This window comes from Mus musculus, chromosome 14 (genome assembly GCF_000001635.26).
Source record: "Mus musculus strain C57BL/6J chromosome 14, GRCm38.p6 C57BL/6J".
NCBI classification, from domain to species: Eukaryota; Metazoa; Chordata; class Mammalia; order Rodentia; family Muridae; genus Mus; species Mus musculus.
The window spans coordinates 46,830,698-46,857,449 of record NC_000080.6 but is presented as its reverse complement, the minus strand read 5'-3'; the positions used below and the strand labels follow the sequence as shown (position 1 = coordinate 46,857,449).

The following is a 26,752-nucleotide window of genomic DNA, read 5'->3' as shown; positions in this document are numbered from 1 at the left end:
CCAGAGAACTTGTACAGCTAATAAACAACTTCAGCAAAGTGGCCAAATATAAAATTAATTCAAACAAATCAGTAGCATTCCTCTACTCAAAGGATAAATAGGCTGAGAAAGAAATTAGGGAAACGACACCCTTCACAATAGTTATAAACAATATAAAATATCTCAGAGTGACTCTAACCAAACAAGTGAAAGATCTGTATTACAAGAATTTCAAGTCTCTGAAGAAAGAAATTGAAGAAGATCTCAGAAGATGGAAAGATCTCCCATGCTCATGGATTGGCAGGATTAATATAATAAAAATGGTCATCTTGCTGAAAGCAATCTACTGATTCAATGCAATTCCCATCAAAATTCCAATTCAATTATTCATAAAGTTAGAAAGAACAATTCTCAAATTCATTTGGAAAAGCAAAAATCACAGGATAGTAAAAACTATTCTCAACAATAAAAGAACTTCTCGGGGAATCAGTATCCCAGACCTCAAGCTGTACTACATACAGAGCAATAGTATTTAAAACCATATGGTATTGGTACAGTGACAGGCAGGTAGATAAATGGAAAGAAAGGAACCCACACACCTGCGGTCACTTGAACTTTGACAAAGGAGCTAAAACTATCCCGTGGAAAAAAAACAGCATTTTCAACAAATGGTGCTGGTTCAACTGGTGATCAGCATGTAGAAGAATGCACATTGATCCATTCTTATCTCCTTGTACAAAGCTCAAGTCCAAGTGGATCAAGGACTTCCACATAAAACCAGATACACTGAATCTAATAAAAGAGAACTGGGGAAAATCCTTGAGTACATGGGCACAGGGGAAAAGTTCCTGAACAGAACACCAATGGCTTATGCTCTAAGATCAAGAATCAACAAATGGGGCTTCATAAAATTGCAAAGCTTCTGTAAGACAAAGGACACTGTCAAGAAGACAAAATGGCAACCAACAGATTGGGAAAAGCTCTTAACCAATTCAACATTCAATAGAGCTAATATCCAATATTTACAAAGAACTCAAGAAGTTAGACTCTAGAAAACCAAATAACCCTATTAAAAATGGGGTACAGAGCTAAACAGAGAATTCTCAACTGAGGAATTTCGAATGGGCAAAAGGCACCTAAAGAAATGTTCAACATCCTTAGTCATCAGAGAAATGCAAATCAAAACAACCCTGAGATTCCATCTCACACCAGTCAGAATGGCTAAGATCAAAAACTCAGGTGACAACAGATGCTGGCGTGGATGTAGAGAAAGAGGAACACTCCTCCATTGCTGGTGGGATTGCAAGCTGGTACAACCACTCCAGAAATCAGTCTGGTAGTTCCTCAGAAAGTTGGACATAGTACTACCTGAGGACCCAGCTATTCCACTCCTGGGCATATACCCAGAAGATGCTCCAACATGTAATAAGGATACATGCTCCACTATGTTCATAGCAGCCTTATTTATATTAGCCAGAAGCTGAAAAGAACCCAGATGTCCCTCAACAGAAGAATGGATACAGAAAATGTGGTACATTTACACAATGGAGTACTACTCAGCTATTACAATGAATTCATAAAATTCTTAGGCTAATGGATGGAAGTAGAAGATATCATCCTGAGTGAGGTAAATTCAAAAAGAACACACGTGGTATGTACTCACTGAATACCCATGATTCAATTCACAGACCACATGAAGCCTAAAACAAAGGAAGACCAAAATGTGGATGCTTTAGTGCTGCTTAGAAGGGTGAACAAAATACTCACAGGAGTAAATATGGAGACAAAATGTGGAGCAGAGACTGAGGGAAAGGCTACCCAGAGACTGCCCCACATGGGGATCCACCTCATATACAGCCACCAAACCTGGACGCTATTGTGGATGCTGGGAAGTGCTTGCTGACGGAAGCCTGATATGGCTGTCTGCTGAGAGGCTCTGCCAGTGCCTGACAAATACAGAGGTGGATGCTCAAAGCCAACAATTGGACTGATCACAGGGTCCACAGTGGAGGAGTGGAGAAGGGACTGAAGGAGCTGAGGGGGTTTGCAGCTTATGGAGGGAACAACAGTGTTAACAGGACAGAACCCCTGGAGCTCCCAGGGACCGGACCACCAACCAAAGAATACACATGGAGGGACCCATGAAGCTGGCGGCATATGTGGCAGAGGATGGTCTTGTTGGATATCTGTGGAAAGAGAGGCCCTTGGGCCTGAGGGTGTTCGATGCCCCAGTGTATGGGAATGCCAGGGCTGGAAGATGCAAGGGGGTGGGTGAATAGAGGCACACCCTCATAGAGGAAGGCTGGGGGGATAGGATAGTGGATTTCTGAAGGGGAGAGCTGGAAAGGGGGAAACAATTGAAATGTAAACAAAGAAAATATCCAATAAAAAACATAAAATTAAAAGAAAAAATTTAAAAAGAAAATGGCACTTAAACGTGACACGCAAGCCCCACTTTTGTCATACACCCTTGAGAAGTGTGCAGCCTCCCCCTGAAGGCTTGGCTTATTTGGTGTGACCCACTTTCCTGGGGAGCTGATGGCAACTCTGATGGAAGCTTTCTGTTCTTCGCCGCCTTGGAAAGAGTGGCATCGGGTGGCGCAGGCCATGGGTGTCCAGCCAGCTCAACAGTACAATGGAGGAGGGAAATGGGATACTGGGTTTATTTGGGATAGATTGCTGCAAAGGAAGAAAATATAAGGCAAGGCAGTGGGGGCCTACTGACCTTCCTGGACAGAGCACATTTTGCTAATCTAATCACATCTGACAATGGAGTGCATAAATTTAATTATTCAGGAGATTTTACTATCCAGGTGTTAACGTGGCTGCCTCCTGTAGATGAGTGCTATCTAATCAGTGACACATGGGGACAATCAGAGCTGTGCCTTACTTCTATGACTTAAAAGCCTATATGTAAAAGTTAAAACATGAATTTATGTAATTCTGATAAGAAAAATTTGAAATCAAATGGATATTTATAAAAGCATATTTCAGAGACAGTGGGAGGTAAAAAGGCCCTTCCAACTACTTTGTAAACTGGGGCACATGGTAAGAAGAATTCAGTCTTCCAATTCCACTCCACATTACAGGAAAAGGAGAAGCAGTCAGCCACCCTGAAACTTATACCTCCTGGAATTTCAAGTGGATTGATTTTCAGAGCGGCTGTTCTCACCCACACTATGTGAAATCTTCTGGCTGGTAAAACAAACAAACAAATGTTACATTCTTCCCAAGAGCACCGTCAAGTTTTCTCTATCGACAAAGACAGTGTCCAGCATTTGCCACACTGAGTGGTAAGACTTTATTTCCATCATCCACGTATTGTACAAGTGCGAAGTGAAAATAGAACTCTCTCCGACAGTTAAGACTGTAGATTCTGTGTTAGGATTGCCTCTAAGGACACAAGGCTCTGCACCCTGTGTAGAAAGTACACTTTCCGGCTGTGATATCTTCAGGAAGTTTCTAGTAGGTCCTTGTCTGGCTCTTTCTGACCACAAAGTGCAAAGGATTCCTGCACAAACTGCCGGCACATGGGACACTGCTTGAAGTAGCGCACACAGCTGTCGCACAGGCAGGCGTGCCGGCAGGGCAGGAGCACCCAGTTCACGCCCCCATTCTGGCACACCACGCAGTCCCTGCTGCTCTCCTCCACTGGGTCCCCGTCATTCCCAGCCAGTCCCACCTTCTCCAACAAGCTCTGCTCCACACTTCTGTCTTCTGGAGACTCGTCGTTAGAGGGAGGAGGACTATTATTTGCAGACATGAAAAGTTGCTGAAAATCAAAGAAACCAGTATAAAGGCGATTGTGAACAACAGTCACTCTCTGAACCTGGGGGGTCACAAAAGCTCCTAAAAATCTGTGAACTGGCAAATTCAAGGAGAGGAGGAGTTAACTTCTATAAACTAACTATAAACCATAATTCTCTTTAAAAACAGCCACTCCTTGATCTCTATAAATAACAAATATTACATGGTATGACTTACCTTAAGATCATAAAATTGACCTTGAGCCAGGATTAAATATTGATACAATATTCGGCAGGGAAGTTTGTAAGTCTTATCAGGAATATGAATTACTGACACCATGGAAATCTAAAATAAAAATTGGATATGAGTCAGCACCTACCACTCTCTCACAGAGAAGTGAAAAATGCTTCATATAACAGACGAGAGATAAACTAGAACATTTACACTCATTGCATAAATCGCAGCACTGAACAGGAAGCAGTTGCTATCAGATTTCTGACACATCTTAATTCTACTGAAATTTACAGATTCATTGTGCTCTCAATAAAAATATCAGTGTGCTTTACTACAGAGCTAGATCCCCTGGTTCTAAAATACTCACACAGAAAAAGGAACGAACATGTAAGAATAGGTAGGAGAGCACTCATCAGCTAGAGGTTCCCTAACCTCATCAAATATTAAACTGTATGGTACCGATTCGTAAGTAGAGGAATGGACAACAGAGAAGAAACAGTTCAAAGTAAAAACTAGTTATGTGCAAAACCATGGTGTGGCACAGACACAGGGAAGGGTCTTGTTGTTGTTTGCTTTGTTTCATTTTTTTCATTAAATACATAGTTTGGGGACATCTGGCTAACAATTTGTAACATCTGTAACATCAGGGCTGGGAGGCAGAGACAGGCCGCTCCCAGGAGCTCACTGGCCAGTCTAGCCAACCAGCGAGCTTAGTTCAGTGCAACTCCCTGTCTCAAAAAAAGAGTGGAGAGCAGCCGAGGAAGACACTGATGCTCACCTCTGCCTCCACATGGCACTCCTACATACATGCACACATGAACACACATAAAGTACAGGGTGGCTGGAATGACATTCAATGATGACTCCTGCCCCCCCCCCCGCCTCAAGAAGATAAACAAACAAAAACAAACTTGTTTCTCTCACACAGGATTGACACGTATACAAAAGCTTGCACTCCCGTAGAGACTCTCATGAGAAAGAGGTGATGGGAGAATTCAATGAAGGGAACTGGCACTATTGGTAACAAAAGAGCATGCATTTGCAATTCAGCTACACTCCAGTATAAAGCACTCTTGCATAGGTTATTCAGTATAAGACAGTTACACTGGGAACTCCCTATATCATCCAAGCGAGGAAACTATGAAACTACAACATGTATGTGCGCGTGCACATACACACACACACACACACACACACACACACACACACACACACACACACACACACCACATACAATGTGTGAGGCCAGCCAGAATCTCCAAGACCAACAATTGCTGAAAACCTGAAAACTCAAAAGCTCCTAAAGTCTAAAGCTCCCAGGGTTGGAAATCCACAAATTATAAGCCAACAGGTTAAAAACTGTGAAAAACATAATTTCTAGTAGTGTATGAAAGGCTACACAGCGGGTTTGGAGGGGTAGAGAGCCAAATCTTGGGGATGGGTTAGTGTAACCAAGCTACGAAAAACAGCACACATTCCTCCTGCCCTGTCATACACAGCACTAGGCCTCCCACCATGGAGTAAGCTTAAGGACACCTGCTCACACGGAGATCACTCCAGTGTCACAAAACAGTAGAGGGTGAACTAGTGTTAGCTAGAAATTTGACATTTACCACACAGTCGAGACTAGTGGGTACCTTGCTTTGATTAACAATGATGCCTTCAATGTTATCTCCACTGTTCTGTTTATTAAATATACGCCTGGAAGCATCAGAAATTTTAGAAACTTAAGACATTTATAGACTATTGCCTGGAAAAAGCAAAATGTAGTTATAAATGCTTATTGGAATTCAGCTGAATTGCCACATAATGATGGCATTTGGAACAAGCTATGCTCAAGCTTCCGAAAGTGAGGTGCAAACTGTACCAATAAAACTTGTTTTATTTTCAACTCAACCAATGCATTTGATGGAAAGTAGACAAGAGCACTTGTCAACTCTACAGACAGGATGAAAATTTCAGGTTAGAAGCAACGTTGTCTACTGGGCACTCCTTCCAGGTGGTGAAATTCCAGGAGCTTTCAATGAATGGGAGCCACACTTGCCAAGCAGGGAGGTGAGGAGCTGCTCTGAAAACAGTCACCTGCTCAGCTGGAGACAAACAACAGCACTGCTACCTAGCCCTAGCCGATGACCAATTTTGTTTTCACCAAACTCTGGGTGGCCTGAGACTCCATAAGAGCACAGCAGAGAGGACAGGCTATATGATGATAACGGGATTTATATGAAGTCATACAGGAATTTAAGAGATGTGCTGCATAGAGCAGGAGTATATACTCTGAGGACAGCCATTACACATGACTTCAAAAAGCAGTTAACTGGGGCTACAGAGATGGCTAAGAGGTCAAGAGGACTTGTGTAGAATCACAGATATGTGCACACATTTTTCATGCCTATGACCCAGCCCCATGATGCTGTCTCTGTGTTAAACTGTCTTGTTTTTCTTTTATATTTTTCTTTCTGCTATTTTAAATTGCCAGCATTATTAATTTGCAATTAGGAATGTTGTATATTTCAGTTCTGCATTACTTCTAATAATAAAAGTTTTCAATTGTGTAAAGAATTGTATAGACCATTAAATTGTTTTATGTATTTTTTTTGCAAATTTGATTACACAAAAGTATGTTATTAAAATACTATGTGGTATGTGAATACCACACACATATGTAAAAACACAAGGGGCTGGGGAGATGGTTCAGTCAGTAAAGTGCTGTCATACAAGAGCAAAGACCTGCGTTTGATTCCCAGTACCCATGTACAAGCTGGGCACAGCAGAGGAGGCACTGGAGGGTAGGAAGGGAAGGAGACAGGTGACTCCCACAGGATTGGTGGCCAGTCTAGTTGAATTGGTAAGCTCCAGGCTCAGAGAGTGACTCTGTCTCAGAAAAATAAGGGGAAAAACAACTGGTGCTGACCTGTGGGCGTATACACACAGAGAGCCACTGTCCTCACTATGTGGGCGTATACACACACAATGTCCTCACTAAATGAAGAGGGTCCTTCCCGAATAGCTGAACTTATAAAAGAAGACATTTCTGGAGTTTTTTTGCTCTGGCTAACTACCGTGTTTCATTATGGTTATGACTTTTGATTAATCTCATCAAGAAAACCTAAGGTATGTCTTTGTATGTCTTTAGTTATAAAGTTGGCATACAAATCAATATCATGTTTTAGTTATGGTTTTGTTGCTATGAAAGACACCATGACCAAGGCAACTTTTTAAAAGGACAACATTTAATTGGGGCTGGCTTATAGTTTCAGTGGTTCAGTTCAGTATCATCAAGGCAGGAAGCATGGCAATGCCTAGGCAGACATGGGGCTAGAGGAGCCAAGAGTTCTACATCTTGATTGGAATGGCCCAGAAAACTACATTCTTCCAGGCAGCCAGGAAGAGGGTCTCAAAGTCCATCCCCACAGTGACACATCTACTCTAACCAAGGCCACACCTCCTAATAGTGCTACTCTCTGGGCTAAGCATATTCAAACCACTACACATCCAGTGGCATATGTTTAAAAGTTCTGCTTTTTGGCTTATCTTTTGTGAACACAGTTTGTCTCCTTATAACTCTAAGACTTGTAGAACATCACTGGCACATCAGAACTTTATATTTGTAAAAACACACAAGACACGATTGTCTATTTTATTTTGTAAAGTAGCCTATTGAGTATTCTAACATGTTTGTCTCTCAAATAAATTTTCCTTATTATTAATATTATTACTGTGTGTGGGTATGGGGTGTACTCGCAGCTTTATTTTACTGTTATTAACTTTGAGGAAACAACTTTGTGGGGTCTGTTGTCTCCTTCCACCTTTAAACAGACTCTAGTGATAGAATTCAGGTCACCAGGCTTGTGTGGCAAATCCATTTACCCCATTAGCCATCTTGCAGGCCCTAAACTCCCTTGAAGAAATGTAAATGTCTTTTAACTAAAGTTTTAAAATTGTGTTTCCCAGAATTATATTTTAGGATTTTGGTCCAATGTTTAGGATTATGACTTTTCATTCAAACCAAATGAAATACTATGCAGTTATTAAAAAAAAAAAATAAACAGGGCTGGAAGAGATGGCTCAGCAGTTAAGAGCAATGGCTGCTTTTCCAGAGGTCCTGAGGTCAATTCCCAGCAACCACATGGTGGCTCATTACCATCTGTAATGGGATCTGATGCCCTTTTCTGGTGTGTCTGAAGACAGCTACAGTGTGTGTGTGTGTGTGTGTGTGTGTGTGTGTGTGTGTGTGTGTGTGTGTGTGTGTGTGTGTAATAATTCTTTTAAAATTTTTGGGGAAAAAAAATCCATGAGGAAATCTGTTAACCTATTTGTAAGTGATCTCTCCATGACACTGTGACATGAACAGAGTACAGAGGGTTCACAGCACCTGCCGTGTCCTACCTTCATATCTTCATGTAACACAAAAGAAGACACAACACACAATGGATACGGTTGTCCACAGCACTGGGGCATGTGGGAGACTCCTGAAGGTCTCTTATGTAGCTTTCCTCATCTTGAGGGAGTGAATCCATGTAATTTACGAGCACAGTTTGACTCTGAACGCTCAGCCTGGGCAGAAAGTGCTGAGACAGCAATTTGAGTCCAGACTAGTTCAATTCAAAACTGATATAAACTACTGAGGAAAAGATGAAGGAACCCCCGAGGTCACTGGGACAAGAAAGAAGGGTCTGGTTTGTAGGAGCATGCAGAGAACTGACTAGAGACAGTCACTTTTCAAGCACCTTGGTAAATATAGTATCTCACAAGAATCATTACAGGGTATTAAAGATGAGGCAATCAAGAAAGGAAAGTAGGACACCTGCAATGGTCCTAAAGGGTCCAGAAGCGAGTCCGGCAGCCATACATCCGCAGCTCAGTCTGATTACCTGCCCCATTCTGCAGCAACATTTGAAAGACAGAGCAGGGAGAGGAGGGAGAGGGAGAGGGGTATGGAGGTCAAACTCTCAGGAGAGCTACGGTGCTTCATTAGAGACCAAGAGAGAGGAACCCAAAGCTAAGGAGAAGTTAGAAACAATTGACCAAGAGGTCAAAATGCCTATCACCAATGCCAGCAAAGAGTACTGTGTAGTTCAGAGGTGGCATGCTCAAAGGTCGTCTGTCATCCTGCAGGGTTCACTGGCTGCCAAGGCCTAACTCTGACCCGATCACAAGAAAAGCTTCTGCTTACAGAAAGGGTGTGTGTATGCAGAAGCTGTCTTAACAATGCTGTCATAAAGCAAGCAAGGCCAGGCAGTGGTGGTGAACGCCTTTAGTCCCAGCACTCAGGGCCCAGGTCTCTGTGCCTGAGGCCAGCCTGGTCTACATAGTTCCAGGATAGCTTTAGCTACATAGTGAAACCCTGTCACAAAACAAACAGATGAAATTTGAAATTCTTATTTGCAAATAACAAGTTATATTTTTCAGTAAGAGTCTGCACCTTTCAAAATTCAACACACATTTATTTTATCAAGATACTCTGCTCTTTACAAAATGGTAAAACATGGGGAGACTGCTCAACGGCAGAGCGCTTGCCTAACACAGACGAGAGCCCAGGGGTAGAGTGGTGCTGAGATTTTTCTGTATAAGGACATTTGTTCTAACCCCCAGGTTGTTGCTGAAAGAAAATTATAGGCTAATACTAGTGAATATATTTTGTATATCACACAAAACTATGATTAAAATGTCCCTGTATCATTACTAACAAGCATATCAAACACAGAAAAGGCCACTTTTGCCATAAGATTGCTTTTCTTTCTTTGCCTTTATTGTTGTTGTTGTTCTGGTTTTAGTGACATGGATTCTCTGAGTAGCCCTGGCCATCCTAGCACTAGCTCTGTACACAAGCTAGTAAGTTTCACCAAGGGCTGCTAAATATATGGGTTAAGTTTCTCTTTTCAGACATGCCCAGAAGCAGAAGTGGTTCCGAGTTTAGATTTTTCAGACTTGAGTATATATTATATATATTGGCATATATACAATGAGCTATCTTGGGGACAGAGATGAGCCCCAAATCTAATGAGGAAATTCATTTGTGCTTTAAGATCATATTAAAAACATGGCCTGATACTAATTTTCAAAAGCATGTTGAATGCACATGAACGTAACTGTGACTGGTCAGTGAGGGTGGGTTAGAATTTCCCACATATGCATGTCAGTGACGGGCATGTCCAACCTGTGTGCACTTCCACCGCATTGATTAGTCAGTGCTCCTCAACCTCCTAATGCTGCGGCCCTTTAATAGAGCTCCTTACGCTGTGATGGCCCCCAAACATAACATTGTTTTTGTTGCTACTTTATAGCTGTAATTTTACTACTACTATGAAGCATAACGCAAATATCTGTGTTTTCGGATGGTTTTAAGCCATCCTGGTAGAAGGATCATTTGACCCCAAAGGGGGTCGCAACCCATAGGTTGAGAACCATGGACTTAGATGCTTTTGTGTTCCAAACAGGAAATTATCAGTCTAAAGAATCTGTATACAAATTGGGCAGTGGTGGCTCATACCTTTAATCCCAGCACTCAGGGAGCAGAAGCAGGTGGGTCCCTAAGTTTGAGGATAGCCTGGTCTATAGAGTGAGTTCCAGGTCAGCCAAAGCTACACAGTAAAATCCTGCCTTGCCTCCCCCCCCCCCACAGCCACTCCCACCAATCAGTACACAGTGAGAAAAAAAAAGTTCCTAAAATGACTGAACATAAGGATCCCACGTGGAAAACACAGGTATAGCAGGACTCCAATAGAAACAAAGTAACTATAACTGTGGCCCCAAAAGACCAGACCTGTGCTCAAAGTCAAGCATTTCAAGTCAATATGACACTGATCAATTCAGTAATAAAAATGTAGAGAATAGGCACACATCCCAAAGGACATTTTCTCTAAAGCAAATAATATCTACCACAGAAGGATAAAATTCACTCAACAATAATCCACCTTTAATTTTCTAATAAAGCTATGCTGTTGCCATCCAGGGGGGGGGGGGAAGCATCATATTCTGAAGGCATGTTACAGCTATAAAAATTAAACAGGGGTATAATCCATGGTTTAATTTTTCAAGACACATTAGTCCAAGACCAAATATATATTTTCAGAAATTAATTTTTCCTATTTTAAAAGTAATTTGGAATCACCCGTCTTATAAAGGTAAGGTATGCCAGATGCTTCAATACTTACAATATCATAAATTTCCCTGTCATCCTCATCAGCAAGGGTCAACAGAGCTACCAAAGGATAGCGAGATCTGGGCACTGGACCAAAGTCTTCAATTTCAGTATCACTTGGTAACTGGCAATATATTTCTTCTTTGCTGTGCTTTTTAATACTTTTGAGTATGTAAAGGCAAATTGCCAACAGAACAAAAATATATTAATAAGCCAATAAGTTGGCAACATCTGACTGTATCCACAGGGTCTCCTTTTTTTCTGTGCCAGTGAGTGTATGTGGAAAAAGGATACAAATACTGTTCTCGGTGGAGATAGTCACTGTACAGCGCCTCTTCTAACGCTTGCGGGGTGCTTATCCTGAAGCAGTAGGCGTGCTTCTGGAGAGCTTCGTAGAGCTTCTGCACACTGCATCCCCAGTAGCACGTCAGACGACTATCCTCCAGGCAGTCTGTCCTCAAGGCCATGCCTGCTACAGAAAGCAAACCACAGAGAATGGGCGTCACCCAACCATCGGACAGTACAACAACAGGGTAAGAAGCACGCATGAGCTTCAGTCTGGATGTTGCCCAAGCTCATGGCCCCTTTTAAAAGTTGTTGTATATCTGCAAATATAAAAGTTTCAAGAGCAGAATTAAACTCCATGTAGGATTATAGCAATATCAGCCAAGTTTTATCATTATAATTCATCTTTAAATGATCGGCTCGGTTTTCCTTTTTGTTAAGTGTAACCACCCCTTTCCAAGATCATATGCAATCCCAATCACAGGGGTGAGAAGAGCAGAGCAGAGCCATTTGAAGTGGGTGTTCATAAAACCAGGGTGTCCAGATGGGGATCACTCAAGTCAGAAAACACTAGACGAAGCAGAGTGTGACTGCTACTGTTTATTAATACACAGAACAACAGTGTTAATGTCCGTCACACAGTCCATGTTCTGCAGCCCAAGGAACAGCTGGGAATACCAACTATGGAAGGTTTAATAATTCTCTCTCTCTGTTTTCAACAAAAGGAGGTTACAACTTCAGTAGACTGGATACATAGATGACTAAGAGGACATACAAATTGTTTGTGTCATCTTACTTATGGATTCTATGCCTACATAGTACTTTAAGTGCTACCAACATGATATTTTTTCTCCTTCCTAGTAGCAGTTGAAGCAGATGGAGCCCAAGGGGAGAGACATCGAGTGTCGCCTGCAGTTGGGAGAGAAGCTGCCACAACCAGAGCAGAGGTAGGGTGTGTTTGACTAGAACTAAATGTAGTCTGGGTCACTGTTCCTGGCACAACAGCCTGGCTTCTGCACCGGGCTCCAGGCCCACCAGCATCCCCCGGCCTCAGTGAGCCTTTACTGAAGACTTTCAAGACAAAGTGCTGTGAGAAGATGAACACATTCAAGCAGGATGACAAGAGGGTGTCCTACTCTTCTGCTTCAGTGGTGTGTGGAGGGCAGTGACACAGACCACAGGCAATTAACCAGACACAAGTGTTAACTAGCAGGAACTCTGCATAGGCACCTAGGATGGAATTCTACCTCAGATACTTATTGGACTTCAACCAGGTCTTAATTCACCGACAATTGAAAGTAACCATGCTTTAATGCGTCACTAAAACTGGTTCTAGATTGCTGTTCTCAGCCTTCATGATGCACCACAGTTCCTCACGTTGTGGGGACCTCCAACCATAACATCATTTCTGTTGCTTCTTCATAACTATAATTTTGCTGTTAGGAAGCATGACGTAAATGTTTTTGGAGACTACAGCGAGTTTTTTCCTTTCACATGTTCTTGTTCTTCTAAATTTCATACATATAGGTTGCATACACAGAACTGTTTTACATTAATATCATTAACAAAACTGGGGCACAGCTGTAAATCAGAAAGTTTAACACCAAGTGGGGTATGGCTTCCTTCAACCCGTCGTTATCCCACACAACTGCACTAGGCTAACAACACAAACTGCCTAAGTCAGCCTTGCAGTGAGCCATTTAAAAAGAACAACTCAGACAGGAAAAGTCATCTTGTCTCTGTGAGGAAGTCATGCACAGAGACCATGTGTGAGGATGGTGAGACAGTCAGGGCCCCTGGAGAGGAAGCATCAGGAAGTGGAGGCTGGCAAACTGCTCTCCAAATGCTAATGTGTTTTTTGCCTAAGTCTTTTGCTTTATGTTAACTGTTAAAATGGGGGACAGGGTGGTATGGAGGGGGCTTCCAAAGTGACAGCAGGCTTCCTGAAGCCCATTCATCGAACTCAACTAACACATACTGAGTGTCTAACTATGGCTTCATTAAAGCTCTATACAGGGACATGAACTGAACAAAATACAAACACAACAAAACCCAAGCAACCGGTGCCAGTAAACAGACTCATGAGTCTCTTATTTGTTCTCAAGTCACATCATGTCTGGGTGTTTGCTCCCCATCCTGTGCAATCTGTCAGGTACTTGGGATATAGTGGTGAAAAAACATCCTGGATGATCTGCGCTGGAAACAAAATAACCATCTAACTACTCACAATGCCAGCATCATGGAGACATTGCTAAGGGTAGCTACCTTTCCATGAACTTTGTTCTTTTTTGTTTAGTTGGTTGGGTTTTGTTTTATTTTGTTTTTGAGACAGGGTTTCTCTGTGTAGCCCTGGCTGTCCTGGAACTCACTCTGTAGACCAGGCTGGCCTCGAACTCAGAAACCCGCCTGCCTCTACCTCCCAAGTGGTGGGATTAAAGGCATGAGCCACCACTGCCCCGGCTAACTTTGTTCTTATAACTTAACTCAAATTCTTCTCCCCCCCCCCCCCAGAAACAAGTAAGAAATGGTATCCACTGGTGTTTTGTTTTGTTTTTTAAAGTGAGTTCTTCTAGTAGCCACCCTCCTAGTGACCATTTGCCTTTTCTGTTAGTGAAGTATGTCAGAGAGTGGGCATAGCTGAGGGCTCCACTGACAAATTTCATTGGCCTCTGACACAGGCAGCATTGGCTCTGCTTATGATGGCTTCTGCCTGAATGGTGGTGGTGACTGATTGCTTCTGCCTGAATGGTGGTGGTGACTGATTGCTTCTGCCTGAATGGTGGTGGTGACTGATTGCTTCTGCCTGAATGGTGGTGGTGACTACCTCAGTTCTATACGAGATTTCCTGTTTTCCTCACAGCAAGATCAGTGACCAACTCTTCTCACTTCCCAGTGTACTTCCAGGCTTGTGGGACTGGACAGCAGGAAATCTCATGGCTGACTTTTCTATAGGCAGTCCTTACCCAAGAACCAGCTAAGACACTCTCGCAGGTTGAAATATAAAGCCATGGGGGGGAGGGGGGGTTTGGGGGAGGCGATGCTGGGGGGGGAGGTTGGGTGTTGTTGAACCACCATTGTATATTTTAATCATCACTGCCTTCTTTTAATAAAGATAGTTTCTTTATGCTATATCTTAAAATTTATTTTTCTAAAACGAAAATATGTCAGAATAAATATGTACTCTTTAGGGAAAACGATCTTAGTTTCCTTCAACTTATAGGGTGGCATTATTTATAATTAAGGGAAGGGAGTAAGGAATTTTGTACTTAAAAAAATTACTTGCTGAGGCCAACTTGAGCTGTATTATGAATTCCAGACCAATCTGGGTGAGGTCTCCATCAAAGAAACGAAGAAAGACTGACTTAGGCAATGCGCCATGCTGCCTGACTGGTTTCTGTCAGGTGATAGATAAGCTTCCAGCAGTCACAGGCAGCATGCCGACTTCAGAATGGTTCACTGAAGTCACAGTGAATGTGACGGAGGAAGACCATCAGCTCCGGAGGTAAGTTCAATACCTTCAGCCCAAAACCCCCACTGGATTTGATTGTCTCCTGGAGGTCACCAGTGGGATGCAGAAGTAGCAATCAGTGACTTGAGGATAGACACCTCAGTAGAGGGACACAGGGAGATGTCAGCATCACTTGGAAGAGTGAAAGGGAGAGCAAACAAATATAAAAAAAGGGTTCTTTTTCCATTTTCATGTATGTATGCTGTGCATGTGTGCATATGTGTGTGCTGTGCATGTGTGTATGAGTGTGTGTTGTGCATGTGTGCATGAGTGTGTGCTGTGCATGTATGTGTGTGCTGTGCATATGTGCATGAGTGTGTGCTGTGCATGTATGTGTGTGCTGTGCATATGTGCATGAGTGTGTGCTGTGCATGTATGTGTGTGTGTGCTGTGCATGTATGTGTGTGTGTGCTGTGCATGTGTGCATGAGTGTGTGCTGTGCATGTATGTGTGTGTGCTGTGCATGTGTGCATGAGTGTGTGCTGTGCATGTATGTGTGTGTGCTGTGCATGTGTGTATGAGTGTGTGCTGTGCATGTGTGTATGTGTGTGTGTGCTGTGCATGTGTGCATGAGTGTATAATGTGCATGTGTGTATGTGTGTGTGCTGTGCATGTGTGCCTGTGTGTGGACACACCAGCATGTGTGCCCCCGTGCCCAACATGGCTTTCCTGGGTTAATGTTGAGAATCTTCACCTTTACGTTCTCCTTGAGGCAGGATCTCTCAACCCAGAGCTCAGATATGTCTACTCTTGCTGGCCGGCTTGCCCAGGGACCCCATCTCCACCTTCTGAAGCAGGCCACACACCTCCTGACATTCTGAGTGTGGATCTGAACTCTAGTCCTTACGGCTGCATTTTAACCATGTCCCTGGCTCAGATTCGTACAGTTTCTGTGTTTGTTTGTTTTTGTTTTTAACAGTTTTGAAGGAAAGAAAAAGAAATGGTAGCAAGAATAAGGTAAAAGCTGAGAACGAGTGCATTTGTGGTTAAGATAGGAAAGGTTAGGTGTCAAAGGTCAGCACCTCTGCTCCTAAATCTCCATCTGCACTGAACGAAAGCATTTCAAAATCCACAGATACAAAACTCAAGTCTCTAGTTTTCTTCCAAAACCCACATTCCTCCCATTTTACTTCTGTTATCAGCGTTATCTATGGAAACCAATGCAAAGAATCTAGTCTTCACAGACTCTTCTCTCTAATCTATTCTCTTAGTCAATAGTTACCATCTTAGACTCTTCCTGTTGCTATGATAAAAATGCCCTGGGAATGGCAACTTTGGGGAGCAAAGGTTTACTCTGGCTACAGCTCAAGTGTGCAGGCATTTATGGTGAGGAAGAGCCTGAAGCAGCTGCTCCCGCTGCATTCATAGCACAAGCATACACTGCCGTTCACCTCTCATTATCTGTGTATATAGACCGTGGGTGCAGCCAAGGGTCAGGGCCAAGCACAAGGGGCAGATCTTCTCACCTGGGTTACCACAATCAAGACAATCCCTCACAGGCCTGTGAAGCCATCTCACAAGTGATGCCAGGGTCTGGCAGCTGACAGCTGATGCTAACATCACACCTGCCTCTCCCTGTCTGAGCCACAAAGGGCTCCTTGGTTCTCACCTTTCTGCACTTCCTACCTCCTGGGTGCTCTGCTCCCTCTCCTTCCACCCCCAGGAAACACCCACTTATCTTTCAGTCAAGACAACTAGGAAATGGCCACCAGGAACAGGGGTGAGCACAGGCTCTCTACAAGGACTTTCCAAAGTGTCTCTACTGTGGCAAACAACTTATTTCTTCATGATTCACCTCCATGGCTCCTAAGTAGTCCTTCTAACAATTCCCTTTTCCAAACACAGAAACAAACCTGTGAACTGTAATTATCACACCAGAAATAACTTATTATATGAAAATAATGTATACTAAAATATCATAATTTCAGATTATAAATCAGTCGTTCTTTTATAGCAACCTTAAAGTCACCGTTTTACACATTTACTCATTATGTCCCTGACGGCCAATGAATGCGGCACAGACTGTGCACCAACATGTCTGTACTTCCTTTCCTCTCCGTAAGCGCTGTCTCTGTTAACTACTGGATAAACCCTTCCAGAGTTAGATGTAGAAAGCATTCATCTTCACGTCTACAGTGTTCAGGTCAATGAATGGTTAAATTTAATGAGGGCAGAGTGTGCAACAGAGAAAGAAAACAGAAGGGCTAGCAACAAGAGGACATGAGATGGGAGCGAAGCTGGGGAATAGCCACCGACTTGCTAGGGAAGCTGCAGATGAATTAGTGATCTCCAAGCCAAAAGGATTCTTCACTTGTCTCATTTGTTTCTTGAACGCTCTTGTGCTGAACTGGGTTTCTTCTGAATTTCTCAGAATTACTGGAACATCCCAACCAAACCTAAAGAAAGGTAAAGATAAAACGTAAGTTCAACAGATTTGAAACCTTATGTCACATAAAAAGTATGTTAGGCTTCATTACATATTCCTTTTTAAAATAAGGACCAGGAAAAGAGGTGTAGTCACTGATCTACATTGTCTTGCAGAATCAATCTAGAATTAAGGGAGGGCAGCGGCTTCACAGAACTGCAATGCATCACTGGGCTGAGTGAATCGGCTTGCTCTTTCCTTTACATTGTGGATAACCATAATTTCATAATTATAGTCAGTGATTGTAGGTAAATTATACTTAGAATAAAAAACGTGGCCATTATAGAACTATCTTCAAAAGATATGAAAAACAAATGTTTACTCAATATTCAGACTATTTGTTATGGTTTATGAGGCCAGGAAACTGTTAAAATATCAAATAGCCTTTTAGAATTTTTAAAATAACAAACCGAAGTATCAAATACAGACTTTCATCATATAATACACTTTTAAAAGTTGCATAAACTATGCAAAAGCATGAACTGTGACAGTCCATGCAGAGCAAGCCTGGGGATAAAGAAACTAAACTAAATAGCTGGTAAACTTACAAAGCAGGCAAGCTTACTCAGTCTAAACAGAGTGTCCTAGAATAAGCCACGGACGAATCAGTGGACTGCAGCTGTGAGCATACTTTGATCACTTCTTTCTCTCCAAACACACAGCTCCGAGAGACAGGAAAGAAAAGGAAACAGGAAGGAGCCTGCAGAAACAAGCTCACAAACTGGCATATTCCAGGGAGAGTATCTTAACAGTCAGCACCAAAGATTATATTGCTATAAGCATGTGGGTAATTTTCAAAAATATAGGGGCTGGAGAGATGGCTCAACAGTTAAGATCTCTGTCTGTTTTTCCAGATGATCTGGAATTCAGCTCCTAGCACCCACATGACAGTTCATAACTGTGTGTAACAGGGGATCCAATATTCTGGTCTCTGTGGGTACCAGGCACACAAGTGGTACGCACACACACATGCACATAAAGCACCTACAAAAACAAAACAACATTTTAAAGTCAAAAAGTAGATGCTTGTGATGGTTTGTACACACTTGGCCCCGGGAGCGGCATCATGAGGAGGTGTAGCCTCGTTGGAGTAGGTGTGTCACTGTGGGTGTGGACTCTGATACCCTCATCCTAGCTGCCTGGAAGTCAGTCTTCTCCTGCACATGCCTGCCTGGATGCTGCCATGCTCCTCCTGCCTTGATGATAATGGACTGAACTTCTGAACCTGTCAGCCAGCCCTAATTAAATGTTGTCCTTATAAGAGCTGCCTTGGTCATGGTGTCTGTTCACAGCAGTAAACCCCTAACTAAGGCAATGCTATATGTTTTTTTTAAATATGGAATCCTAAAAGAGACAAAACTAACCTCTGTTAGAAATGAGGAGGAGCAAGGCTGTTTCTGGGTTTACAGTGTGGGAACCCCTGGGGAAGACGAGAAGAGCCCAGCAGCACGTGGTGCTTAGACTGGGGTTCTACACCTGGCAGACAGCAAGTTCCGGATTTGCATATCCCTTGCAGGAAAATAGCACTTTAAAAGAAAAACTGGTCAGGTGTGGTAGTGCATGCTTTAGTCCTAGCACTTGGAGGCCAAAGCACTGAGTTCAAGGCTAGCCTGATCTACAGAATTGTGGGACAGCAAGGGACAGTTTCTACACAGAGAAACCCTGTCCCCAAACAAAACAAAATTAACCAAACAAACAAAAACAAAGCAAACAAAATGTCAGAGAGGCTAGGGAGCAAGCTCAGTGAGTAATGTGCTGAGCGGGTGTGGGGACCTGAGTTAGAATCCATGTAAAGCTGGCATGGGAGTGTGCGTCTGTGCGGGGCTCCAACAGCATGATGGAAGAGAGAGAGGGAGAGTGGGGGTGAGGGGGGGGCGCTGAATATACAAAAGAAAATGATAAACAAGACACCTGGCAGTCATGTCCTAGTGCTTAGGGGTGAAGAGAACAACTTTGGAGGACATCCTGGAATAAGATGGACAAATGGTTGGACAGCAGAAGGGATGAGGGGGCAGACATGTGATGCAATAAATGTTGATGGTAGAGTCTAAGCAGTGAATAATGTGTGTTCCATGTAATTCTTCCCTGTGTCCTGAATGTTTGAAAATTTATATAATAAAATGTTTGATAAAAGGAGACATAGCTGGGCTTAATGTCAACTACTTTCAGGGGAAAATACATGGAGAAAGGCTACTGGCATGGATTGATGGGTTTGTGCCTGGGGCAGGCAGTGGCAACTAAGTCTACACAAAGGCCAGTGTAGGGCATGCAGGCAATGCAATGGTTAGGGCAAGGCTCCCACCAAGAGTGGGTTGGGCCAGTGTCAATCTGCAACAGAAGTGTCGCTGTAATACCTTGTCCTAGGCTGGATGTCTAAGCATCTGGTAACTATTATTATAAAATAGTAAAGCAGTGAAGGTAAGAAAAAGAATAAAACAAACAAAAATACCTTCCACAAATATTGAGTTAGCAAACTAAAATTCCATAATAGATTATCATTCTGATAAAAGAAGCTAATAAAATTAACAAAGAGAATAGACCTAATGATGGACCTGATTTTACTGAGCTTAGATAAGACTGCTGGGGTCCAGCCAGGGAAGAGGAAATGTGAGTGGGCCTCTAGTAGATCCAACTGTTTCCACGGAAATTCACTGTAACTCAGGACAAAGCTTACGAATATGTGTAAGGATGTGTAAGACAATGGCTCAGCAAGCTCTAAGGCAAATGCATTTCTCCAATGTTTATAACTGCCATGCAAAGAAGCAGAAAATATAACTATAAAGAGGAGATGAAAGAGTCTATAGAAGTGTATCAAAAATTATAAAGATACTGGAAATTTATACAACCTGATAATCCTTGTCTTTTAACTGGAGACAACTACATAGCTGTATGTGCTCAAGAAGGCTAATGAGATTAGAGAATATATAGACAATTTAAAGCACTCCTGTCAGTTTTTAGAGATGACAAAGGCAAAGACTGAGATGAAAAACATGCTGGCCAGCCTTCTCAGCAGATTAGACACTGAAGAACATATGGAGAGTAAATGTGAAGATACTACAATAAGAAGAGCCCCGTCTGAGGGCTGGGAACGTGGCTTGGTGCTGTACTGCTGGCAGTAAAACACTCTGCAGTGAAACTCACACTCCCTCTCCCTCTCTCTGTCTCCCCCTCTCTCTCTCTCTCCCTCTCCCTCTCCCTCTCCCTCTCTCTGTCTCCCCCTCTCTCTCTCCTCTCAAAATGAAATGGAAAGAGAAAGGAAACTGAAAATGAAGCGTCCAACAGACAACTTAATGTAGCCAAAGTCTACAAAATATAAAAGTATCTTTAAAATCTTGAAAGTTAGAGGGAGACTAAAATCCCCAAAGCAACCTGAAAGTTGTTGCAAATATGCCAACATAGTTATTTAAGTAATGCAAAGGAAGAGTAACAGATGCGGGGAGAACCAAAGACAGACAAATAAGAACAAACTGTAAAATGATGGGCTTAAATCCACCAACCCCAGTCCTCTCATCAGTGCACATGATTCAGACCCCCTAACTAAAAGACTAAGATTATCAGACTGGAGAAAAATGCAATTCCTAGGTATATGGTACATAGAAGAAACCCACTTAAAATACCAAGACAAAATTAGATCTTAAGTAGAGCATGGGAAAAGATATTCTTGCTAAGAGAATAACTAAGAGAAAGCTGGAAGTCCTTGGGATATAGCTCAGTGGTAGTTTGTCTAAATGCTTAAGATGCTAAATGCAATCCTGGAAAACGATGAAAACCAGGGAGAGAGAAGGCTGGGGAGAGGAGGAGAATGAGCAAGCCAGTCGTGATGGCTACATTAATAACAGACAGAGAAGAAGTTGGGGCAGGGATTATGAGAGGAAAAGGGAGTGCTGCTTCATAATTAGAAAGAAGTTAATTTATCCTCCAGATACAATAATCCTAAATGTTTATTCATCTACAGATAGTTCTTCAAAATACAAGGTAAAAAAGAGACACAACTCTAAAAATAAGGAGAAAAATACATAGAGATTTTGATACTCTGAACCAGTTCAATAACTGAAAGGAGCAAGAGATAGAAAAATCAGCAAGGACAGCACAGACTTGAACAGCAGTATTAACCTGTCCGACCTGGTACAGAGTATATCACCCAACAAGCAGAGAGGCTCTCCCTCTAATGCTCTAGGATGCTTACTAAAGACAGACCATACTCTAGGCTAGAGGTTACAAACATCTAAAATTCTGAACAGACTCAAAGTGAAAACATATCTATCACACTTTATTTGATAAAGCTGTACTTAGAAGGAAAACCTAGAAGCCAAAGAAAGAGATACCTGAACTGTCTCAACCTCACTGAATCAAGTTTCCATCAATCAAACATATGCTGAGACTTTGGCTCCAGAAATACTTGAGCACACATCCTCACTGATGTTATCTGTTCTTGTAACATTCTATGCTTCTCTTAACACCCTGACTATCCTGTCTCCATCTCCTATGGAATACACGGTTCCTATAAACCAGTGGTTCTTAACCTTCCTAATGCTTCAATCCTTTAGTGTAACCCTTTAACCCAACCTTGAAGTTGACTATGGAACCCAGAACAAAGTGGTTTGGAGCTCTCCATAACTCTGTGATTCTCTGAGAGTTGGTTTGAGAGTTTCACGTTTGTTTTCGTCCTGTAAATAACCCAAGCAACCCAAAACAGGTGTCATAGCACTGGTGTGCACTCAGTTCTCAGAATCGCTGTGACTGCCATCAACAGCCACGCGCTGTACAGACTTGCTCCCCCAGGCACCTAATTCAGAAACCACTCCATCACAATCAACCGAATGCATCTTTATTTAAATTAATTACAATGCCATTACATGCAATGGATTCCTAGGATCTCATTTCTCATTAATAAAGGGCTGAAGAATATCCCAGTAACAACTGGGTGTCCAAGCTGTAATTAACCCAACTGACAAGCTCCAACTTTGATGGGATTTTGCCCAAGAACACTCAGTCATAGTCCACTCAGAAGATCAGAACCCCATCAACTATGTGAATAGAAAGAAATAGACTAACTAAAAGTTATTAACTAGCACTGAAGATGTGACTCAGTGGTAGAGTGCTTGCCTAGAGTGGGAGACTCTGCCACAAGCTATCATCCCTAAGACAAAGTAACAGAACAAAGAAAAATGTGGAGTTGGGACACTATGCAGCTGCGACTCCAATATAATGAAATGAGGCTGATCTAGGAGACTTGAAAATTATAAACTGGGACCAGAGTTGCTGCCAGGGTGAAGCACTATTGCTACAGGAAGACATACAAGAAAAGCAAGTAAACAGAAGCAGTGTGCCCCGAGGCCTGTGTAAACTTCAGTCTGTATCCTTTCTTAGTGAAGCATTATGGTAGACATCTAACAAAGGAGAAATACGGTTTTCTGTCCCAGACTCACTAACAGAGTATACAGGGGGGTGCAGTAAGGCTGACGGACAATCCCTCACTGAACTGTGATGCCAGGGTGACAGGGAATCGCTGCCAAGTTGATATTCTGGATTATTTGAGTAAGGTATTTGAGAGTATTCGACAGACGGGTGCTGCTGGGACTCACAGAAGCCACTATGGAGGCTAGAAGACAGTTATGTCCTGTTGTGTGATTTCTTTTTCCTTTTCTTGGCTATTGTTACTGGGGTCTAATAGCCAGCTGTTCCTGCTCTTTCAGCAATGCTCACCAACACAGGTAGATGCAGCACAGTGGAGAGAAGCAAGAAACAAGGACCCAGCGCGTGACGTGAGAACAGATAACCAATAGAGATTACATTGCAGATATGACCGATACACAATGACAAGGACGAAAAGTGTAGCAAGTTGACTAGCTCACTCCTGTTGCCTTGGTTGGGATATTAGAAAGATGTCTGTAAGATTAACATGGTGACCAAGTTATCATCATTTCTAGCAGGTGAATCCGGCCTTGGTTTAGTTTGCAAATAACAATATAAAAAGCTTATCTACGTAGGTGAAGCTAAGCCGGGTGGGAAGAATGGTTGGTTAGGTTCACCATGACTTGTTAGGTTCAAATAAGGACAGAGGTGACTGGTGCTTACTGACGAGGTCTTGCAGCCTCATCAGTGCTCAGCCCAGACTTCAAGAAATAACACAATAGAAACTTGCAACACTTGTAAACCTCCTACTGACACAGGTAGTAAACAATCATTATAGATTCAAATCAAGCCTTAAACGTGGCGTGAACCTGTGTTTGTCTGACTCCAAAGTCTGTCTCCCTGTCTCTCCTTGTCTCTGTCTCTCTCTGTCTTCCCCCCCCCCCACACACACACACCCGTCTTCCTTTTACCCTTAGATGCCACATTACGTGCAATATGAATTTTATCCACTTCCCCCAGTGGCCTATTTAACAAGGCATATAGTGCAATTATCAACTAGATAATTTCCTTAGAGAGGAAAGTTAGGTTGAAGAGAGTAATACCAGTGTTGTAGTTCTTTAAAAACTGTGTATTAAGACTACTTTTTTTTTAAAGTGGTAAACACTAATTCTAATTACAAACTTCCTTGACGTAAATGACAGCAATTAAAACCTGAAAGGTTAATAGTAAATAACACGGAGTGATCCACGTATGGTGGCACACCCCTATATTCCCAGCACTTGGGATGCTGAAACAGGACTGCAATCATACTATGCTACAGGGAAACCACCTGTCTTAAAGAGAAAACAACTTAAGACTGGACTTCATCTTATCTTGTCCACAACATGGGAGTTTTACGCTGTAACTCGGGGTCAAGTGGAAATATTAACATGTTCTTTTTTTCCAAAAGGAGATCCTATTATCAGAAACGGACCGGGACCTGTTAAAGTCTTTAAAGTAACGATGAATATGTAATCAAGTGGTATTTTTGAGCTTGATTTACAAAGCCCGCTTCAGTCTCAAACCTGTTTGCTTTGTTCTTCTTGCAAATGCATTCCCGTTCTCACATAGTTTTCAGAGAACTCGTTCCCCAACTGTAACAGCTCATGTCCTTTTCTGTACGGTCCACTTCCAGCCATGGTTCTTGCTCATTTAGAGCCACTGTTCAATACATTTGGGTTCACCATCTTTTCAAGGGGCTATGAAAGCTGCAGTCTAGAGAGCAACCGCTGTAGGCTAGTCCCGTGGTTTCAACCAGCTGTGTTTTATAAGCCTAAACATGATAAAACTGCATCTCCTCAAGAGGGATACCGGAGACTCAACACTGAAAGAATTGTTCCTGGGTTATGTAACTCTCCTAGAAGCAAAATGCCTCCACCCCACAGAATAACTTATTCCTAAAATCTCGCTCCTTTCTAAAAACGTCTTATTAACTAAAGATCACTTCCAAAAAAATAGACTGCATCAAGAAGCCATTCAATTAGCAATCGGTAGATACAGAATTCGGGTAAAAGTTCCTCTGAAAGATCTGGGACCAAGCAAGGGTCAGTTCGGGTCATAAACAGCCAAGCTCCTTTGGGTCAGGTCTGCGCGCCTGCGGGGCCGGTGACCGGTCCCCGCTAGGCACAAAGTAGGCCGGGGCCCGGGACAAAGCCTTCGGGACACGCACTCTGACCCCCGCACCAGGACCAAGTTCTCCCCTGCGGTCCCATCCCACGGGGGCAGCAGCCTGGCCTGGGCCGAGTGTGTTCGGTGGCGGTGACCGCTCTCCCGGAGTCACCCGAACCCTCTGCGCGGACCCCACACCGGGCCGGCGGTCCCCGCGCCCTCCACTCCCAGCCCTGGACACTCACCATCCTAATACCAGGCCGGTGGTGACGATGAAGCAGGTGAAGACCACCGCTATGTAGAAGAGCGGCGAGTATTCATAGAGCGTTACCAGGAACACTGCGGCCATCGGGGTCTCCTGGGCTCAGCCCAGCCCAGCCCGGCTGGCCCGGACCCGAGCCGGTATGGCGCCCCGGAGCGGACAAACTTTGTAGGTCCTCACTCGCCCAGGCTTCTGGGCAGCTGACAGCCGCGGCCACTGGAGACGGAATGCCAATCACAAGGTTGATAGCAGGTATGCCACGCCCCTCCCTCGTCTGGTCCCGACTACTGGCTACGTAACAGGGAGGGACCAGCTCCGCCCTGCCCTGCGCCCAGGATTGGTGGCCTGAGAGAATTCCGCCAGCCGGGCTCTGTTCTCAAATTCCTAACTGACATCTGGGGCCAAAATTTAAGTTAATGCAGATCCTCAGATACACGAGGTATCCTGGAAACCCTGCAAACCCTAGACAAATTTGGGAATGGGACAAGGGCCGGCATCGGCGCGACGGAATGGTCTACGAAAGGAATGGTCTCGATTTGCGGATTGTCGCGGAAAACCCGAAAAGAGGTCACTACCGCGAGCGATTTTTTGTAACCTTATCAACCTTTGCAAAGTAAGTTTATTCAAAGGAAAATCGGCATACGTACTCCCTCGGCCCTCTTTTTTCTTCTCCAATTAGAATTAGCCAGATCTTTGAAGGTTTTAGTAACTAATTTTTGTTTGTTTATTAGGAGATCTTAGTACAGGAAGTAGCTTAATGTCTGCTTCCTTTCCTCACTCTTGTCATCAGTGCCTCAAAGAAGCCTCCCGGAAGTTTCTCCTAAAACCACTTTTATATTTCTTTTACTTAAGCCCTAATGTGATCCCTAGTTACAGCATAAACAGGAGAAACACCTCCCATCACAAATCCGATCCTGTTACTGAGGAAGAAGGGGAGAGTGGACATTAGGACGCTTAAGGAAAGGTTTCATGCCATGCTCTCAAGTCACCAGGAAATGTGTGCTTCAAAAAGAAGAGTTAGCTTCGTCCAGTGACCTTGACCAAATAGCCTTGTGTTTTCTGGAGTACTGCTATTTAAGCTTGTTTCTATGTAAATTTTCTCATTAGTAGATATTGAATTGTAAAAGTATGTTTATTTAAGCTATGCTTGGTTGTTGGAATGTTTTTTACTACCACATCAAGCACTGCAGTGAGTATCCATAAAGCTAATTTACTTACTTAGGCTAAATCATGGAGGTAGGACTTTATGTATATTTAATTTTTTTTAGAGACTAGAGTCTAGAAATACTGTGTTAGATGCAATCACACCATTGCAGGTAGCCAATCTGAAGGCAATTTTATTACAGTAAAACGAAAAGGGATGTTTATCGTGAAACAAAAACATAAGTTGCAGGTAAAGTAACATTAAATACATAGGAATGACTTTGTCCCCACTCAACCCCCACTGAACCTACAGTAAAGAGATGTAAGATGTAAGCCAACAAGATGGCTAAAGGCACTTGCTACCAGGCCTGACAACCTAACTGGAACCTTCTGGAACCACGTGGTAAAAGGAGAATACAGTTGTCTTCAGACCTCTGCAAGCATGGGCCATAGTAAATATAATGTAATGAAAGAAAAGTAAACATTTCCCAAAGTGTAAAGAAGAGAGGAAGCAAGAAAAGA

General features: G+C 42.9%; 1 protein-coding gene across 3 annotated transcripts; it reads right to left on the bottom strand.

Annotated features, from left to right (window-relative positions):
* Nucleotides 1-3,251: 3,251 nt before the first annotated feature.
* On the bottom strand, nucleotides 3,252-25,316 carry Cgrrf1 (cell growth regulator with ring finger domain 1). Of its 3 annotated transcripts, none has more exons than NM_026832.4 (6): nucleotides 25,071-25,316; nucleotides 17,154-17,293; nucleotides 11,399-11,576; nucleotides 11,118-11,265; nucleotides 3,964-4,071; nucleotides 3,252-3,751 (listed from the first exon to the last, which is right to left on the bottom strand). In NM_026832.4, the coding sequence occupies exons 1-6, from the start codon at nucleotides 25,172-25,174 to the stop codon at nucleotides 3,431-3,433; spliced, it is 999 nt and encodes a 332-aa protein (NP_081108.2). In that variant the 5' UTR covers nucleotides 25,175-25,316; the 3' UTR covers nucleotides 3,252-3,430. The 3 variants fall into 3 exon arrangements, with proteins under 3 accessions (NP_081108.2, NP_001347383.1, NP_001347384.1); NM_001360454.1 differs by having other exon boundaries at nucleotides 11,399-11,573; NM_001360455.1 differs by lacking the exons at nucleotides 3,252-3,751; nucleotides 3,964-4,071; nucleotides 11,118-11,265; nucleotides 11,399-11,576 and having other exon boundaries at nucleotides 17,036-17,293.
* Between the last annotated feature and the right edge of the window lie 1,436 nt (nucleotides 25,317-26,752).

What these genes read in the sequence shown, in the direction of transcription:
- Cgrrf1 (NM_026832.4), bottom strand. Translation starts at nt 25,174, where the DNA reads ATGGCCGCAGTGTTCCTGGTAACGCTCTATGAATACTCGCCGCTCTTC. An exon ending in ATCTGCAGCTTCCCTAGCAA is followed by an intron (nt 11,577 to 17,153) that starts GTCGGTGGCTAT and finishes TGCTTTCTGTAG; the next exon opens with CAGGCATGGCCTTGAGGACA. An exon ending in CTCCACCGAGAACAGTATTT is followed by an intron (nt 11,266 to 11,398) that starts GTATCCTTTTTC and finishes CATACTCAAAAG; the next exon opens with TATTAAAAAGCACAGCAAAG.